The following is a 19,800-nucleotide window of genomic DNA, read 5'->3' on the forward strand; positions in this document are numbered from 1 at the left end:
TCCTCTTCATGTTTTTAATGTGACAGGTAATTTAATTGGTTCCTCTTCCCAATCACCAATTCTCCAATCGTGTGAGTCTAGAGTTTAAGTTTTTAATTTCAATTACCATATTTCTAATGTCAAATATTTCTACTTTATTCTCCTTCCCATCTGCATTTTGTTTCATTTCTGTACGGTTTTCCTAATTTGTCATTTTTGTTTCATGAATATTAGTCCTTTATCTCTTTGAGGGTTGTAAATAGACTTAAGTATTCAAATTGTTTTATATTTTAACTTCATATATATGAGTTGTATCCCGATTACTCATTTTATTGGCTGTCTTTCTCAGTAATCATTACCTCTATGTGCTTTGGAATTTTGTTTAGTAGTTTCATCTTCATTGGGAGATTCGTTTTTTCTTTCTTCATTTAAAGGTCTGTGGTTGCATCCCCTGACACTCAGGGCCCTGGGTCCAGAATCTTACTGAGTATTTATGACTCAGGGATCAGCTCAGCTCAAGCCCTGCCTTGTCCTCTGGCTCAGGTGAAGCAGTTTCATAGAAGACACAGCTCCAGGCAGCCAAGAGCAGTAACCGTTCATCTCTCATGGATCTGATGGATTGCACTCATGGAGCCCATTACCCACTGGAACTGAACTCTTGGTGGCCTTCACCTTCCAGAAGAGTCCATCAGTTCTGCAGCTTCAGCTTCATGGTTTTTTAAAAAAATTATTTTTCTTGAGATACAATTGACAGCGTGGTATAGGTTTAAGGTATACGACATATTGATTTCTTCAGCTTCATGTTTTTGGTACCATTTCTGCAAATGTTTGCCATTTGCAGATGTTTACCATCCTGTGATCAATTTTACATTTTATCGATCATTGCTATGGACTATAAACCATCTCAAAACATGAATGTAGAAGGTCATCTTGCTTGGAAGTCCAGATGTGAATGTGAATGTGTGTGTGTACATGTGTGCATGTTTTAATAAAGGTGGGAAAATCTTGAACATGTTTATGACCTGAGGGAAAGAACCAACAGAGAGGAAGAAACGGAACATATGCATGAGAAAGCAGGGACCTAGAGGGGTTGGTGTGACATAAGTTCCAGAGATAGGTAGACAGAAGATGAATGAATGAGAGGGTCTGAAAGAGGAGGCTCATAGAGATGATGCGGGTCTGTAAGTAGCAGGACTGCTTGGGACCTATGATTTCTCACTTCTTTGAGAAGTCTGAATCAAGGCAATTTTCTGGGAGCAAGGGCTGGAGGAAGCTTGAAGAGCATATATAGGGTTTGGGGAACAGGCACTGAATTTCAGGAGCGTGCCACAGCTGCTTCATCTAAGAAATTTGGGTATGAAATTGAATAACTGCCAATCTCTCCAGCGACTCAAATTCAATGATGTGCCATCAAGGCTCGTTTTTCAATAGTTTCTCTTTTCATGATTATTCATTCCCTCTTCTAATTGGACGCTAAAACGACTTCATATTCAATCCACTCTGCGAAATAAAATTTTGTTACAACACTGCTTCCCCATCAAAATAATGAAAACAATCAAATAGCTTTTTGTATGTTTTAAAAATTGTACTCTACTGAGAGGATTTTTATTTACTGAGGCAAATCCATAAATACGGAATGATAAGGCTTCATAGCTCTTACAGGTTTCAATTCAATCTGAGAAATATTTTTACACTATCCAACCATGAGAGCTCAGAGGGAAATAAACCTCTGGATTGAATTTAAGCCATTGAATGGCTCATACGACTTACCTCATCATAAAAAATGAAGTGTTTACTCAAGTACAAGTTATTTAAGCATACTTTAAGTCTCATAATTTAAAACCTAGTTTGAAATAACTGAGAAATTGCCAACAGTTTATTTTGCTCTTACAAGTGGAGGTATTGAAAATTTGGAATAAGCAGAAACCTGACAGCCAATTCATCGCAAGGGTGGGCGTATGTTTACAAAGGGTCAAGAATAGCTGTTTGTTTCCAAGAGGCTTTCTGCACTAGTTGATTTCTGTATAATTAACTTTACCTACTTGAGCAAGACAAACATTAAAATTAGAAAGCGTAAGTATAGGTCCCAGTACATATTTAAACCATGGATTTCAACGGTTTTAACTACCAAACGTTTGCCAAGTAAGTTGCTCCTAATTTCTTCCTATATTCTAATGGAAGTGCTAATCAAAACTAAAATAATTAGAAAGTACTCAGCAAAAGGAAGTGAGGCAGGGTTACCAGGTCTCTGCTTTTTGTTACAGCAACATCTTTTTATATGTCTGTGGAATGAATCCAAGACTGTTAGTAATTTCCCTCCTAAATAACAAATCATTCTCTGATGTCTTGGCTACCACAAGCCAGTTTCCAAATTGTGAGGTTTAAGGTCTTTGTAACAAGATTTTACCATTATTTCAATGCATACTGCTTCCTGAGGTACAGAATGAAGGGTAGCCGCTTTCTCTTTAGTTAATTTCTAAGTTCACATGGTGTTCTCCCCGAGGAAGCATGAGCATCTCCATAGCTCAGGCCCAGACAGTCATCTACACCAAGTGTGACTAAGATATTTGGAAAGGTATGGTGCTGGGTTTGGAGGAGGACTTTGCAAGTATCCACGCTGTGGGGAAATCAAAGGCCTTCTGTACTCCTAATAATTTGAGCTCTCAATTTCCATGCCCTCTTCCTCCAAAAAATATCTAGTCAAGGAACACATTCAAAGAGTGAACAAAGGCATAATTTGGGGATATCAAGGAGCCTCACTGAAAAAAACAGCAGGAGGTTGACTTTGGTGGCGGCACAGAGCAGGTTTGAGAGTGGGAGGGCTGGCAAATAAGACTAGGAAGAGAGGTTGGTGCAGTGGGGTACCACTTCACATCCACTACGATGGCCACAGTCAAGAAGACAACATCAAGTGTTGATGGGACTGTGAAATGGTGCTGTCACTTTGGCAAAGAGTTCAGCAGTTCTTTAAAAAGTTAAACATAAACTCACCATACAGTCAACCAATTCCGCTCCTAAGGATTACCCAAGAGACAGAAAATCGATTATTGGCTGCCCGGGGCTGGGAGTGGGAATGAAGGTTAATTGTAAAAGGGCACAAGTGATCTTATACGGAAGATGGCTGCACCACTCAGTGGGTTTACTAAACACCATTGAATTTTACTTCCAACAGGTAAATGCGCAAATTTTACAGTATGTAACTTGTATGACAATATAGTTGTTTAAAACAAAAAAAAGAGGAAGATTGGAAGCTTAAAGGTCAGGCTACTTATTTTGGAGGCAATGGAAAATATCAGACAGTTGAACAATGGGATGTCACTGGACACCCATTTCATTGGTTTGCTCTTTTGTTCATTTCTTCTTTTTTTAAAAATTAATTAATTAATTTATTTTTGGCTGAGTTGGGGCTTCGTTGCTGCGTGCGGGCTTCCTCTAGTTGCGGCGAGCGGGGGCTACTCTTCGTTGCGGTGCCCGGTCTTCTCATTGCGGTGGCTTCTCTTGTTGAGGAGCACAGGCTCTAGGCGTGTGGGCTCAGCAGTTGTGGCTCGCGGGCTCTAGAGCACAGGCTCAATAGCTGTGGCGTGTGGGCTTAGTTGCTCCACGGCATGTGGGATCTTCCCGGACCAGGGCCCGAACCCGTGTGCCCTGCATTGGCAGGCGGATTCTTAACCACTGCACCACCAGGGAAGCCCTGTTCATTTCTTCTTGCTTTGGCCTTAGTCCATGCTGTTCCCTCTGCTGGGAATGCCCTCTACTCTGTCTAGCCAAACCTTTCTCAGCCAGGTGTTACCTGCATAGGGAAGCCTCCCCCACTACTCCCACCCTTGCCTAGGTCTGATCTGTCAGTCACATGGATTCCGAGCTCCCCATCCTTCTCCCCAGCGCTTACCACCACTGACGCTAATGAATTATTTGTGTCATTACTTACTTAATGCTTGTCTTCCCCACTGGGTCGTTCAGGACCACTGGAGTAGTAATGATATGTTTTATTCAGATAGCAATAGTAAGAGCTATAAATTAGGAGGTTGGGATTAACATATACACACTACTATATATAAAATAGATAACCAACAAGGACCTACTGTATAGCACAGGGAACTCTACTCAATATTTTGTAATAACCTATAAAGGAAAAGAATTTTAGAAAGAATATATATACATAGGGACTTCCCTGGTGGTCCAGTAGCTAAGGCTCCACGCTCCCAATGCAGGGGGCCCGGGTTTGATCCCTGGTCAGGGAACTAGATGCCACAGGCCACAACCAAGAGTTCGTACACCACAGCTAAAAGATTCCGCACGCCGCAATGAAGATCCTGTGTGCTGCAACCAAGACCTGGTGCAGCCAAATGAATAAATAAGTAAATAAATATTTTAAAATAAGTAAAAGAAAGAATATATATACACATATATGTATATATATAACTGGATCACTTTGCTGTACACCTGAAACTAACACATTATAAATCAACTATACTTAAATTAAAAAAATAGTAAGAGCTAAATATTTAATATTTATTAAATGTATGAATAAATAGATTCATCAAATGCTATAGAAAATTTAACCCTGAGATTATTCACTTATTCAAACTGCATCACTTATTTTTCAAGGATCTTCCTCTGAGTATCCTCCTTCCAGGTCCAAATCAAATGCCACTTTTTCCATGAAGCTTTCTATGAAGTCCCTAACTTAGACTATATTTTTAATGAGCACATTGCATTTCCCTTACTATACTGTGATCTCCTTGAGGGTAGATCCTCCTAGAGGGTCAGGTTCATCTTTTTATATAATAAGTACTTAATGCATATCTGAAGAAGGAATTTATGAGTAATAAATATAATACATACACGCATTTGAAAAAGAGTCATCAGGCCCAGGTTTGTGTGGTCTGTTTAATCTTTTGTATAGAGCGATGCTTCTCAAAACTTCCTGTGCATACCAATCACCTGGCAATCTTGCCAGGATGCAGATTCTGATGGAGTAGGTTTGGGGTGAGACCTAGGATGGTGCATTTTTAACAAGCGCCCAGGTGATGGTGATACTGTTGGTTGGCTGGCCACACTTTGAGAAGTAAGGGTTTGTAGCAGAGGTTCTCAACCTTGGCTTCACCTTGAACCTGCCTGGGAAGAAGCCTCACAGAAACACTGATGCTTGGATCCCATCCTCAGAGATTCTCATTTTCTGGTTCTGGGCTACAGCTTTGCCATGAGGATTTTGAAAAACTTCGTAAGTGGTTGCTAGTCTTAGGAGAAGCTGGGTGAGAGACATACAGGCTATTCTCTCCGCTAGCTTTGCAACTTCTCTGTAAATCTAAAATTATTTCAAAATAAAGTTTCTTTAAAAAATCTTTCCAAGTGATTTGAATGAGAAACACTCATCTTGGGGATGGTGCATGCTGGTTTAAGTTCAAAGGCCTGGGTGAGTGCCTGAGCCCCATACAAGCCCATTGAGTGGGGAATAAACGGTAGATGTATGCTGAGAAATAGTCTTATTCTTTAAACCCCTCTGAGTTATACCGTGGATTCAAAACACTTGGATGAGTATCTTGCTGAACTGGATTTTCTAAGCCTTTTCTTAACTCAAGTCACCGGATTGATTGTTTGTGGCCCACTTCCCAATCTGTATGACTTTTTCAAGATTGAAGACCAACAAAACTGTTTTCCAGGCTAAACAGCACGAGGAGAGCAGCTGCCTTATGTGAGACCATCCTAGATGACAGGAAAAAAATTCCCAAGGAGCCAAAACAACGCATTTCTCCCAAACAGAATTAAAAATAATAGGTACTGCTTTAACTTACTGGGATTTAATTGGGAATAGTAAATTCTAATCCTTTCACATGGCAGTCTAGAAAATATTTGAAGGCACATAGAAATTAGGACATAAACACAATGCCAAGGGGCAGGGGCGTGGCTTGGGAGTACATGGCTGAGGTCCATCCTGCCTCTGAGCTGTCAGAAGTTACGAGTTGCAAAAAGCTGTTCTTGGGTCATTCCAGTCCTTTGCCCTTAAGAATCCTCCTGTTCTAGATACAAAAAAGGAGACCAGCTTTGCAAAATTCCCCACTGGACCTCTCGAGAACTGTGGGTCGATGTTTCCAAGCCTTTCAAAACTGATGATTCTATTCTGTCCAACTGTTGGCAATGTGTCTTCAGGAAGTTTAGTGATAAGGGGGTGGGGTGAAGAGAATTTGTATATCTGGAAGATCCAGAAGCTTCAGAGTGTGCGGTGGACGGAACACATTTCACACAACGTTCCCTAGATTTGCTTAGGGATTTACAAGTGTTGCCTGGGGAACCAGTCCTTTGATTACTGGGCCCTGGAGTTCAGGAAACCACAGTCAGCAATTTGTTTTCCTTTGCAGTGGGTCTAGGGAGTGGATCATGTTGCAACACAAATAATTCCATGCTCCCTCTACCTCTTAGCAACTTCTGTTTCACTGGAAATGCATTTTGCATTTCATCTTTAGCTGGATGTTTAAGGCTGAGCCCAAACCACCAACTTTTCCCTGGTTTGGGATCCAAGTTGTACCGCCACGTTCCCACCTGTCCACAGACACCGTTCCCCCACCCGCTTCCCCTTTCTCACTCCCCCACCTGTCAAGGAACCCGTGCAGGCCATGTTAGACTTGCGAGGCCAAACTGAAGTTTTGTGCCTTTGCGTCTTGTAACTCTCAAGTGGAAATTACATCCCCCGAAAGGAAGCTTTGCCCGATACTGGAAACCACTCTGTGGTCTGGACAGACGGCTGATTGGTGCGGGAACAGCATGGATGAGAATTGTCCAAAACTGGCTTTGAGTGGTAGAGCATTCTGGGAAATGTGTTGGCAGTTTCTTATAAAGTTCAACAGACACTCACCATATGACCCAGCAGTCCCACTCCTGAGGGTTTACCCTTGATAAGCGAGGACTTAGGTTCACTCGAAAACCTTGACGTGAATGTTTGTATCAATACTAGCTTTCTTCGTAAGAACTAAAAACCTGGAAACAACTGTCATGTCATTCAATATGTGAATGGTTGCTTAGGCAAACCGTGCCACGTCCATCCCATGGAATACAACTCAGCCGTAAACAGGAATGAAAGAAGCCAATCTCAAAAGGTTACGGACTGTATGATTCCATTAATAACATTCTCCAAAAACCAGAAAGACAGTGATGGAGAACAGAGCAGAGGTTGCCAGAGGCTGGGAGGAGGGTGTGACTATAAATGGGTAGCATAAAGGAATGTTTTTTCTGTATCCTGATTATGGTGGTGGTCACAGAAATCTCTGTGTTAAAATTCACAGAACTGCACATCAAATGGGAAAAATGATAATTTTACCGTATAGTAACTTTAAAAAAATAAAGTAAGCTGGCTTTGAATCCAGGCACTGCTCCCTTTTAGCTATTTGACCGTGGGCCAATTATTTAATTTCCTTAAGCCATGGTTTCCTCATTTCAGAAGGCAATGCTAACAATATCTCATAGAGCTGATGTGGAGATGACCCAAGGTCATACACGGGAAAGGGTCAGATATAGGGGAGGCATCCAATAATGTTCATTTCCGTTCCTCCCTCTCTCAGGGGTGGGGCATCTGGTCCTGGGTTGGGGTTTAGAGGTGCTTTATGGCTTTGATTTCCCTTAGCAACCAGAAAGGTGAGTTTGAGAAGAGCAAGATAGAACAACTCCAAGCATGGTAAATAAAAGTTAAAAAGAGAAAACCTTTTCCAGGGTAAATCAAGGACAAACTTTCTCTTTTTCTTCTTCTTTTTTTTAAACATTTCTTGCAGGTATTTTCAGATGAAAGGCCAACTTAAAAGTGTCTACCCAAGCTTTACATACGTCTTTATAGGTGGGTGAGGGAAAACCACCCACTTCTTCAACCTCTGTGTTTTGTCATTAGGGTCCAGCCATCCCCAGAACAGATGGTACCTAATAGTATGGGCCGTACCAACTGAGGGCAGGGAGGAGAACACACGTTTGCTGATAATGATTCACATGGAGCCAACCGAGGGCCTGGTCCTGCTGCTATGAAATCCAGAAACCTGGCCATTTACGGGCCCTCACACTATCGGTGGCTCTTTTACTCAGGCAGTTCTATGTTTAAATGTGTATATATGAGAAACTCAGGGTGTTGAGTTAATCTTAAGACTAAGGAAAGGAATTAGAGATGCAGAGAAAGTGTGTGTGTGTGTGCGTGTGCATTTGTGCAAGTGTGTGTGCACAGCTGTCTGGGTATTTTAAGGGGATACTAGATGGCTAGGATGTCTGGGACCTCCACATGCTCCAATTTGATGAATACTGTGGGTGGGTTTCTCCCCAGCCAAATTGTCTAGCATGTGCGGAGAGGTCTATGCCTGCCTTTACATGTTTTAAATCCGTGCTCCACTCAAATGCCTCTGCTCCTGTTGGATGCATCTATGCTTAGAACATGTGGGGACAGATGAGTGAGGGATGGGCTCGAGCGGCAAAACTCTAAAAGGATGTTCTGAATAACCCCAGGAGAATATATTCCTAAGGTCTGTTAGTCTTTTTTCTTAATTTATTTATTTTTATTTTTATTTATTTTTGGCTGTGTTGGGTCTTTGTTGCTGCGTGCGGGCTTGCTCACGGGCTCAAGAGCACAGGCTCAGTAGTTGTGGCACACGGGATTAGCGGCACCGCGGCATGTGGGATCTTCCCGGACCAGGGCTCGAACCCGTGTGCCCTGCATTGGCAGGCGGACTCTCAACCACTGCGCCACCAGGGAAGTAAGCCCCTGATACAGTCTCTTTATCACTGATCTGAAAGATCAAGGGCCCAATGTCTAAGGAAACCATCCAAAGCCTTTATGGTAATTAGGTTATTGTTAGAAACAATTCCACCGCCTCCATGCCTCCACCCGTCCTCTCCCTGCCCAAGACAGGAGTGTATTTCTCAGCCCCACTGATGTTGGGCCACGTGGCCTGCTTTGATCGATGGGATATTATGACATGATGCAAGCAGAGGACTGAAATGTATTTATGACCGCACAGCCCTCCTATGTTTCCACCATCACCGTAAGCACCTGCCCCTGCTGGCTCACTGATCCGAGGCAGATGAGAGTCATGTGGAGCAGACCCATACTCAACCTATGGCTCCAGCCTTGATCCTCTGCCTTCCAGCTGACCAACAGTAACGTCAGTGAAAATAGGTTATCGATGTTTTGAGCCACTGGAATTTGGACTGGATTGTCACACTGCATTATTGTTGTAATAGTTAACTGCTACAGCCCTATCTCAGCCTAAGTGTAACACAATCCATTGGGTGGACAGAGGATCTTTATGCCAAACCTCATCCTCTTTTTTACAAGGCAGCCCTGCCGTGCCACTGGCAGTCAGCCCAGAACGCCCGTTTTCACCTTTCTGCCTAAAGATGCAGTGGTCCCATGCCAACATCCACTGCTCTCTTCTTCCTCACCCATAACCATTGCATTGTCTAAGATGCGCAATGATCCACAGTCTTGCTGTGAGAGTATCGTCATGAACCAAGTTATGAGCTGTTCTTTTCGGAGGGTCTCTTATATAGGATGAACTCAGGGTATTCCTTCAATCAAAATCACACTCTTCCTAACTCCCTCCAAAATGGAACAGTAAGTAACAACAAAACCTTTGCCATAGCAACATTCGACACATGTCATTTTCTTTCTCCAGAAATGATTTTAGGCAAACCTAGATTTCAGGAAAGCAATACTTGTCTCAAAGATGTGAGTGGTATAGTTATTTAGATGACAATGAATGACAAAAAAGAGACTCATTAAAATTTTCATTATTACTTAAAGTTTCAGGCATTAAAATTATCCTTCTCACAGGCCAAGCTGAGCTCCTTGGCTGCTGGTTAAGATATGCAAACAACTGAGACATGTTTATTTTATAAACATGTCATTTCCACTCATGTGCCCGGCACATGGTGGACATTCCACAAATGTTCACTGAACTGAATGTACAGCTTTCCTTTTCCCAAGAAAAAGGAGCCTCGTGAGCAGCAGAAAGAAACCCGAGGGTCTTCCTTCCATGACTCTACCCCAGTGTCCAACCACACTCACCTCCCATCTCAATGGTAAGTTCAGAAACATTTAGAAGTGACCAAAGTTGTGTGTACTATAGTCATTAATACTATTCGCCAAAGAGTTCCAGCCTTCTACCTTCTGAGCACATGGAAGGCTTGCACTTCCTGGCCCCTGGTGGTTGGATGGGGCAGGGGGTCAAGGGGCTGTGACCGGAAGTGATGTGTGTCACTTCCAGGCCAGAGAATTTAACTGCCAGGGTGAGGCTCTCCAGGGCTTTCCTCCCCTCTGTCATGGTGACTAATGGCATTCAAGATGGGGATGCCCAGCCAGCTTCATCCTGATGTGGAGCTCACCCTGGACAAACCAGGAGGGTCACGTGGTACAGGCAATAACTACACCTTCTGTTGTTTAGGAGCCACCAAGAGATATGGAGTGTGTTTGTTATCACAGCAGATCCTGGCCTAGCCTGACTGATTGAGCGTCTGTCCAGAGTACTCTGCCATAATTTACCACATCTTCACAAATCACGTGGTGCAGGATGAAAACACAGCACTTTTCAAGGATCTCAAAGATGAAGGAAATCATCCAGGTGTCCAAGTTTTATCCATATCTGCTGTGTGGCCAGATGCTGCTTTGCCATCTCTTTCTGTGACCACCAAGCTGGAAAAATGGGCTAAGGTGACTTCCTTCTATAACTGGCTCCTAGAAGTAAACACCTTCTAGGATAGCTTATGGCTGAAAAAATACTGCAGGATTCTTTGATACCTCCAGCCAAATCCTCTCTAATCTCCACAGGAAAATAGCACAGGGTGAATATACTGCCTGGCTATCTCAAAGCCTAGACGCCTAGCCCATCAGTCAGTAACAAATACTTTTTTAGTATCCATTCTATTCCACCTTTGCACTAGGTGATTGGGAAGCTGAAGTAAACAAGACAACGAAAAGTCCCTGTCCTCAAAAAGCTTTCATGCTAGTGGAGGGTGACAAAGCAATAAACCTATATATACACAAGCAAATAAAAAATGTCAGGTACTGATACGTCCCATGAATAGGATAAAATAGTGTAATGATACAGATCAGGGTTGGCCAACTCTGACCTGTGGGCCAAATCCAGCCTGCGGCCTCTTTTTATATGGCCTGTGGTCTAAGAAGTCCTTCCTACAATTTTAAATGGTTGCAACAAATGGAAAGAAGACTATCTCGTGATGCACAATTCAAATTTCAGTGTGCATGAAGTTTTCCTGGAACGCAGCCACACTCTACGTGATCTGCCCTGGCTACTTCTCCAAACTCCGGAAGTGCGGCTCTGGCCTCCGCTCTCCCTACTGCAGCCACACTGGCCCCTCCGCACGGCCACTGCAAAAAGTGGCCTCTGCCTCCCTCACTTCCTCCAGGGCTCTGCACAAAGGAAACGGAATCAGAGAGGTCTCCCCCCCACCCATCCCTCTGTGTCTCCGCCCCCCTCTTGATTCTCTTCATGGCACTTTTCACCCGCCACACGTGGAATATGAGTTCCATGAGAGTTGAAACACTGCCTTATTTCCTGCTGCATCCGACACAGTACGTGCTCAATAAATAAACAAATGAATTGTCACATGTTGGGAAGTGCTAAGGAGAGGCAAGGGAGAGCCTTTAGGAACAGGACATCACAACCAGTCAAGACTTTCATGATGCAGGGGGGCCTTAGAGTGGGCTTTATAATGTCCTAGTATCTTGGTACAGACTATAAGATCTAGTGGTAAGACAGAGAGAAAAGAGGACTTCTGGACTTCCCTGGTGGCGCAGTGGTTAAGAATCCGCCTGCCAATGCAGGGGACACAGGTTCGAGCCCTGGTCCGGGAAGATCCCACATGCCGCGGAGCAACTAAGCCCACACACCACAACTACTGAGCCTGCGCTCTAGAGCCCACGAGCCACAACTACTGAAGCCTGCACGCCTAGAGCCCGCGCTCCGCAACAAGAGAAGCCACTGCACCGCAATGAAAAGTAGGCCCCGCTCGCCGCAACCAGAGAAAGCCCGCGCACAGCAACGAAGACCCAATGCAGCCAAAAATAAATAAATTAAATAAATAAATGTATATAAATTTTTTAAAAAGGGGACTTCCCACCATAAAAGCAACCTAAGAAGAAATACGGAGATTGGGATTGACATGTACATACTGCTATATTTAAAATAGATAACCAACAAGGACCTACTGTATAGCACAGTGAACTCTGTTCAATATTATGTAATGACCTAAGTGGAAAAAGAATTTGAAAAAGAATAGATATATGTATATGCATAACTGAATCACTTTGCTGTACACCTGAAACTAACACAACATTGTTAATCATCTATTCTCCACTATAAAATAAAAAGTTAAAAAAAAAAAGAAATGTCTCATCTCACCTCATCTCAATCATTTTCCCAATTGTGGATAGTTTCCCGCCCTCTCTGTTAATCTCAAGTGGTGGGAAAGAGCTGAGCTTAGAAATGTGCTCAGAAACAATTTACTGTCACTTGTGTCCCTCTTCCTCTAGTACCTCTAGGCCACTGTGGTAATGATAAAGGTGCCTGGGAGTTCCAGATGGTCCTACGTTACATTCTACATGGAAACATCCGTGTGTCCAAATACTGCATTTTCATTCCATAAATTGTCTTTATAAGACTGTCCGAAGAGCAGTTCCTTAATGAAACTCGCTCAACATGCAGCTTTAATGTGATTTTTTTTCTAGAGCTTTTAGGGGTCTATACTAAAGGCTAATCTGCCAAGTCCAAATCAGGTGGTTGTTTTTTTTGGCCACACCATGCGGCCTGTGAGATCTTAGTTCCCTGACCAGGGAGTGAACCTGGGCCTTGGGCAGTGAGAGCGCGGAGTCCTAACCACTGGACCTCCAGGGAAGTCCCCAAATCAGGGGTTGTAAATTAAAAAATAAGTCATACAAGGAAGTACTATATTCAAGCTATAAGATACAGAGGGTCCTACTGTATCCTGAATAGCAATAATAGGCTAAAGTGATATAAAAGCTTCAACCACCAGTTAAGGATAGAAAAGATCTGTGTACAGAAGCATGTAATGCAACACATTTACCTATAAGGCCATAAATGAAGAAGAAATTAATGGAAAACATTTCAAATGTATTTTGTGCCAAGGATGGTGCCTGATATGAAAGTGGGCACGAGCTCGTTGGGCCATCTGACTAGCAACAGAGTCAATGGACTTCCCTGTGCACGACCGTAGGGAGAGCAGTGGGGGCGGGTCTGCTTCCTGGAATTAAATATGGAAGGTGCATCTTAGTCCTTGTTATTCAATCCCCTTTAGAGACAATTTTAGGAGAAGGCAAGTGACACAAAGGTTATGAAGTCTCGTGAGCCATGTGGCTTCTCATGATACTTAGAGGTGTCCCACATTCCTGTGGATCTTGGATTTATTCCAGTCTCTGGCCGAGTTTGAATGACTCCACCACTCAGCAATAGTCTTCCACCAGTGAAGTTATGAAAGAGGGGGCTAAAAGGTCGTGTGGGGAAGAAGGAAACAAATTCCGTCAGAGAAGAGTGGGGCAAACCTACCAGGACCCGGAATTAATCCTTTGTCACTCTCCTGGTATGTCTACATCAGTGACTTTGAAAAGATTTATGGTGATGGCTTCCCCTAGTGACTTAAGGGGGTGCCAAGATTCCTGGTGACAAGCAATGCTTATCAAATACACCAGAAACAGGGCTGGCCAGAAGGTCAATGTGAACAACAGGACAGTGAGGTTGCAGGTATTTATTTATCAAATGCCCAGAATGTCTACACTATTGTACTCAGGGCTGTCACATACAGACGTGAGACTATGTGCATGGAGCATCCTAGAGTTGTGCAGTGCACGCTCTGTGCAACTGTATATGACTACCCCAACATATATAAAAGCTGGAGAAAACAGACACAGAAATAAATCCCATATCTAGGTGGTTAATCTGATTATACTAGTGAGCCAGAAAGAGGCACTGGGTTAATCTTATTTCTAGAAGAAAACACATTCTGCTTAGATTGAAAAACTTAGCAGCTAAACAGTATGCACAGTAGATTTGAGTTGAGATTTTCCAACAGATTTATCTCAGTTCACAAATTCCATGCACTACTGACCCCAAACAGCTGTCCTAAGTACAGCTGGCAAGACTAATGAAATCAGGATGCCTTACACTCAAATGGCATTGAGAGCAATTGTGCAGGGTATTGGTAGCCTTTTGCATGGTTACTGCAGAAAAAAAAATGTTCACAGACTCGTGTAACTGTACTAGAGGCACTGCTAGTCTAAGCTGAAAAAACAGGAGAATGTTCAAGGCTAGAAAGTGACCACTGTGGGGGAAGGGCAACCTAGCGATAGAATTGGCATCGTTGCCATCCTTTTGGGAAAAGAGGTGGTTAGAAGAGGGGAGGGTGGAGAGAAGAACACGCTCACAGACCTACCACCAAGGAGGACCCTGGACACGTCTTATAATAAATGAAACATTTTTATCTCAAAAAGCACAAAATACATTCATATCCCAGTGTCCAAACCATTACCATCTTGAATATGCTTTCACACTCAATTTTGATTTAAACAAGAAGTACATTAACATTAAGAAACACATTTCTTCTTGGATTTTTCTCTTAAGAGAAAGTTACGGGGGAAAAGAAAATGTATAATAACCAATATGATATACCTCCTTAGCCCTCACCACCCACTCGTAACTACGCCCGAACTTCTGTTTAACTGTACGCACGCCTTTCCTTCGCATCGGAAAGATTTAATTGAGCCAGGGGTTGGGTGGACTTAAAAACAGCTGAACAGCCTGAAAAGCCTTACTTACTTCAAACAAGTCTGATTTTTTTCCTCCTGTCCCCTAGGCTCAAAATGAGATTCCCTTTTACCTGCGATCTGGCATTGAGATCCCACATCCAGGCTGTTGGCAATGAAGTGGAGCTGAACGACGGTGATCTCTCTCGTGTCCGTTTGGAATTTGGAAAGTTAGAAAGGTGTCGCTTGCTGGGCAAGGTGACTCTCTACCCCTAACACAGAGTTCAACCTTCGCAGAAATACTGTGTATCTCCTTCTGTAGTGTAAGTACATCTGTGCTTTATACATAAGAGTAAGACGTTTTCACCCCCAAGGACCAATTTTCCCCTGTTGGGGGCGATATCACCCTTGTTGAAAATGCATTTCCTAACGACAGCTACAAAAACTCAAGTCCACTTTGATTGTTCACGGCCAGAAATTCCAAAATCAATAATGATTTAGCACCACTTCAGTCAAAACAATTATATCTGAATCATTTTCAAAATCAAAAGCTGAGAAAAACAGTATAGTCTATGAAATACAATAAAACTGGGCGAAATAGTGCTCAGTCAGTAACATACCAGTTAAGTTTTTTTCATTACTCTCAGTTCATTGGGCTCTATCTGATGCTTGCTCATAGAATCAAAGATTTGATTATGGTTGTGTTTTACACACGTTTCAAAAAGCAAAGGACCAAAACGACTTCAGAGAAAAGATTTTTCTAGATGGTGGCAATGGGTAATTTGGAAAACCAGATAGAAAACATCTGTAGAAAGCATGGCAGTTTTCGATTTACAGAAGAAATTAACTAACTAAACTAACTAAATAAAGGAACGTTTGCTCAAGCTCACAGATGACCTGAAAATAAACAGCCCACAAAGTTATGTGTCATAAAAACAAGTCAATGCTTCATGAGAAAATCACTGTGGTACAGCAGAAAGTAACACAACATTGTAAATCAATATGTTTCAAATAAAAAAAATCACTGTGCCATCTGCACATACAGTTGAGGGGAAACTTTCATGTCCTATTACATCTCCAAAAGCCCCCACCCCCAGCGTTTTGAAAAACTCATGGCAAGAATCTTAGTAAGCCTAAGAAACAGAATACTCATTAACAAGTACAGAATATATCCTGCCCACTACGAGGAGTGTTCTGCATTTTTATATTGTCTCAAAAATAGTGGCGGCAAAGAAAGAACATCCTCTGTATAAGCCAACTTAAAAATCTGCATCACATGAAAAATTGAGCCCACCTACCTTCACTGGTCCATGTTCATAACTGGAGCCCTGCACCAACTGCAGAGAAGACATCATGAAAATATTCACCACTGCCCACTGCCTGTACATTTTGAATATTCTAATATCCACTGATTACCAAGCAGTTGACCTCAGGCAGCTAGAGCAAACTGGTTCAAAAGGCATTCTCCAGAAGGAAAGTTCGAAACCCCAGGAGTTCACAGGGAAAAACAAATAATCAGTTGTGATCAAAATCAATTAGTCAAGGTACGTTTCTGCACAATCTTATGGGGGGGAGAGAAATGAAAAAAAGTTTAAATGTTCACATGCTCCAAAAATAATCAGGAAGTGGACATGTCTTCTACTTGAAATGAGAAAGCCTCTAAATCCATTTCATTTCCAGCAAACTAAAAAAAAAAAAATCTTCCCCCACTATGCCCCAGGTTCAAGTTGTTTTAGAAGGAGGTGGTTTGGCCACCAATGTTTGCAGCTACAGAAGGCTGGGACCCAGTTGTGGATTCAAACTTTTTTCACAACCCTCATTGAAGCTTGCAGGAGCATGTGTCTTAAATCTGACACAGATTTTGGCAGAAAAAGCAGGGAAGTCTTGGCCGTAATCCTGTCGTGTCCCTACCAATAGCAGGGCAGTTTTGAAAACTGACTGAAACGCTCAGAACTGCTGTTACTTTACCCACGCAGATAACCTGTAACATGAAACCCCAGCACATAGGCATCGAAATTGCGTTGCTCAGAAAGAGACCTCAGATGCTCACGCACCTCCATCAGTGACACACAGAAAGTAATCAAACGTGCTTTAAAAAACACACAGGCACAAAGACGACAAAATATCCACATGCCCATGAAAAGGAAAATATACACAAAATAATTTTTTTAACAGAAGTAACTTAGATTGAAATGAAGAACACTGATTTTTAAAGAAGCAACAATGAGGTTTATTTGCTTGGGCCAGGGAATATCTCACAGACATTGCTGTAGAAAACATGTCATCACTTGAGTGTGGAATTCTTTAGAAGCACTGGCGAAGTCAGCTTTGGAAATTGGATGCATTGAACGGGTGGATGCCACAAAGGGCAAAATTCTAGAAGGCAGCCAGACCTGCCCTTGTGCTTGTCACTAGTTTCCAATCTTTGATTTCCAGGTTTTGGCTCTTTCAAAGCCGTTTTTCGCATTTCTGAAATCAAGAATGGCCTGAGAAATCTCTTCATCTGTGTTCATCACAAATGGACCTAGAGCAGAAAGAAACATTCAGAAAGTTCTGGGTGACGAGAATATTTTCTTCTACCACGAAAATGGTATGTATTTCTGTAGTTCTTAATTTGAAACAAACTCAGGCATATCTGAACAGCAGGTTATTTTTGCAGCATCCAATCTCCGAGGACTGTAATACAAGTTTCTTGACTACGATTGTGTATGATTATAAAGACCAAACTTCAGATAAACAAATGCAATTATATCTCACTCATCCATTGCACGCTGTCATCAGCAATGGCAATCTCTTTATTCAAAACATTCTTAGGTTTGGTTCTATTACAACCATTTTTGTAGCTGTTAGTTCTTTTTATCTTTATTTTTTTATTGAGGTATAAATGACGTATAACATTATATTCGTTTCAGGTGAACAATATAATGATTCAATATTTGTATATATTGGGGAATGATCGTCACAATAGGTCTAGTTAACATCTGTCACTATACATAGGTACAGAAGTTTTTTTTCTTGTGATGAGAATTTTTAAGATTTACTGTAGTTGTCAGTTGCACTAGCATTGGCTGATGTCAAGAATTTAACTGATTTGATTTTTAAAATTGGCAAATCTCGTCAGTGTTGGTATCTCCACAGTATATGAGGCTGTGTCCTTGCATGAGGGGTCTAAGTCATTTTTGACCATTAGTAGCATCTCACTGACAATAAAAAGGAGATTATAAAAATTTCAAGTCAAGAAAGCATCACATTTTGGATTCTCTAGGGGTCAGTGCACTTTTCCTGTAAAGGGCCAGACAGTATATATTTTAGATTTTGTGGGTCAAACGGTGTCTGTCTCAACTACTCAACTCTTCTACTGAAGTGCAAAAGCAGCCACAGACAATATAGAAGTGACTAGGGATGGCTGTGTTCCAATAAAACTTCATTTACAAAAACATGCAGTGGACAGATTTGGCCCATGGTCACAGTCTAATTCCTAGGTCTGAACTTGGCTTTTGCTAAAAGTGTAGAAGAAGTCCTCCCCTAATCGACCAGGAGGCAAAATGTCTGTCTCTTCCCTCTCTTCACATACTGTAGGAGCATCCACCTGTTGGATAAACGAGGCCAGCTCTTATATGGCATTGGCAGTGTCTTGAAAGCGGTTGACAGATTTGTCCATTCGGTCAGTATATTTCTTCCCCTAGTCTTCAGAGGTGCCGTCAGGAACCTTTTACGAAGTGCTTCCTCTAAGAGGCTTTCTCTGAGAGACCTGGGTTAAAATATAACTTAAAACTTGGAATAACACTGGCAAACTTCTTAACTACTGTTGGCATATCAGCACAGATTCGGCACTCACTTTAGCGCTTGAGAAGGAAGACCCAGTATCACATGCTTTGATGATGGAATTGTTTAAGGGTAACTGAGAAACAAGACACAGGAAGCTGTGGGTAGAGCAAGGAAGTCAGTCCTGGATATTCTGACATGAAGGCGCTGGAGACAATCAGATAGCTTCCTGGCAGAGGTGCTCGGTACATTGTTGGAAACAGGGGTCTGGGGCTCAAAAGAGAAACTTCACCTGGAGATGGAGATGTGGACTGTACTAGGTAGGAAAGAATGAGAGAGCCCTCATATGCAAAAAAAATAGTAAATCCAAGAGGGCATCCTGGAAAAGCCACCTTTTTAAAGGACGCAGAGAGGAAAGGGAGATGGAACAGAGAAAATGAGAGCAGGTACTGGGCCAAGGACTGACTTCCTGCACGTCATAATTTTGCTATAGATGAGACTTGCGGAGCACCCCTCCCCTCCCTCAATTACTTTTCTGTACAAGCAGTACACTTCCGGGCTTCCATCTTGACACTTCTCTGGGGTATTCTGCTGTGATTCTCAAATCATAATGTGCACATAAATCACGTGGGAATCTTATTAAAATGCATATTCTGAGTCAGGAGGTCTGGAGTGGGGTCTGAAACTCTGCACTTCTAACTATCTCTCCAGTGAAGCCAATGCTGCTGGCCCATGGACCACCTTGAGGAACAAGGGGAGCGTTGGAAGTGTGAGCCCTCCAAAGCCACGGTGAGGAAGCTCATCTCCTCAAATCCTCAAGAAGAAGAAGAAAACTGAAACCAGAAAGTGTATGTTTTTGTTTTTCTTCTGTTCTTTTTTTTGGGGGGGGGGTAATATATAACTAAATTAATTAATTTTTTTTTTTGAAATTGAGGTATAACTGACATACAGCATTATATTAGTTTCCGGTGTACAACATAATGATTTTGTATTTGTATATATTGGGAAATGATCACCACAGTAAGTCTAGTTAACATCTGTCACCATACACAGTTACAGAATCTTTTTTCTTGTGATGAGGACTTTTAAGATCTATTCTCTTAGCAACTTTCAAATATGCACTACAGTGTTATTGACTATCGTCACCATGCTGTACATTACTTCCCCCAGAAAGCGTGTTTCTTAATTGAACAAGAAAATTATTTGCTAGTTATCAATAATCCCACAAATCCTCTTTTAAACTACACTTTTCATCCCTTCTCTAATTAAAGCTTTAAACTCCCTCCCTCTCCTGTAATAAAAATGGTGTGAGT

The 19,800-nt window shown here is 42.1% G+C and overlaps 2 protein-coding genes across 5 annotated transcripts in view; both read right to left on the minus strand.

Moving 5' to 3' along the window:
• Window positions 1-16,819, minus strand: part of VEGFD (vascular endothelial growth factor D) — a 36,420-nt gene extending 19,601 nt beyond the window's left edge. The window contains exon 1 of one of the 2 annotated variants that reach the window (XM_082375828.1): window positions 16,021-16,819. In XM_082375828.1, the coding sequence (XP_082231954.1) occupies window positions 16,021-16,110 (90 nt within the window). In that variant the 5' untranslated portion in view covers window positions 16,111-16,819. The other variant, XM_082375829.1, reaches the window with a different exon arrangement.
• Window positions 16,820-16,928: 109 nt separating this feature from the next.
• PIR (pirin) overlaps window positions 16,929-19,800 on the minus strand; it is a 105,085-nt gene continuing 102,213 nt past the window's right edge. For all 3 annotated transcript variants that reach the window (XM_082375844.1, XM_082375841.1, XM_082375843.1), the window contains one exon: window positions 16,929-17,246. In XM_082375844.1, coding sequence (XP_082231970.1) covers window positions 17,134-17,246 — 113 coding nt within the window. In that variant the 3' untranslated portion in view covers window positions 16,929-17,133. The remainder of the gene's footprint in view (window positions 17,247-19,800) is intronic.

The sequence above is a fragment of the Balaenoptera borealis genome (genome assembly GCF_965194805.1).
Source record: "Balaenoptera borealis genome assembly, chromosome: X".
NCBI classification, from domain to species: domain Eukaryota; kingdom Metazoa; phylum Chordata; class Mammalia; order Artiodactyla; family Balaenopteridae; genus Balaenoptera; species Balaenoptera borealis.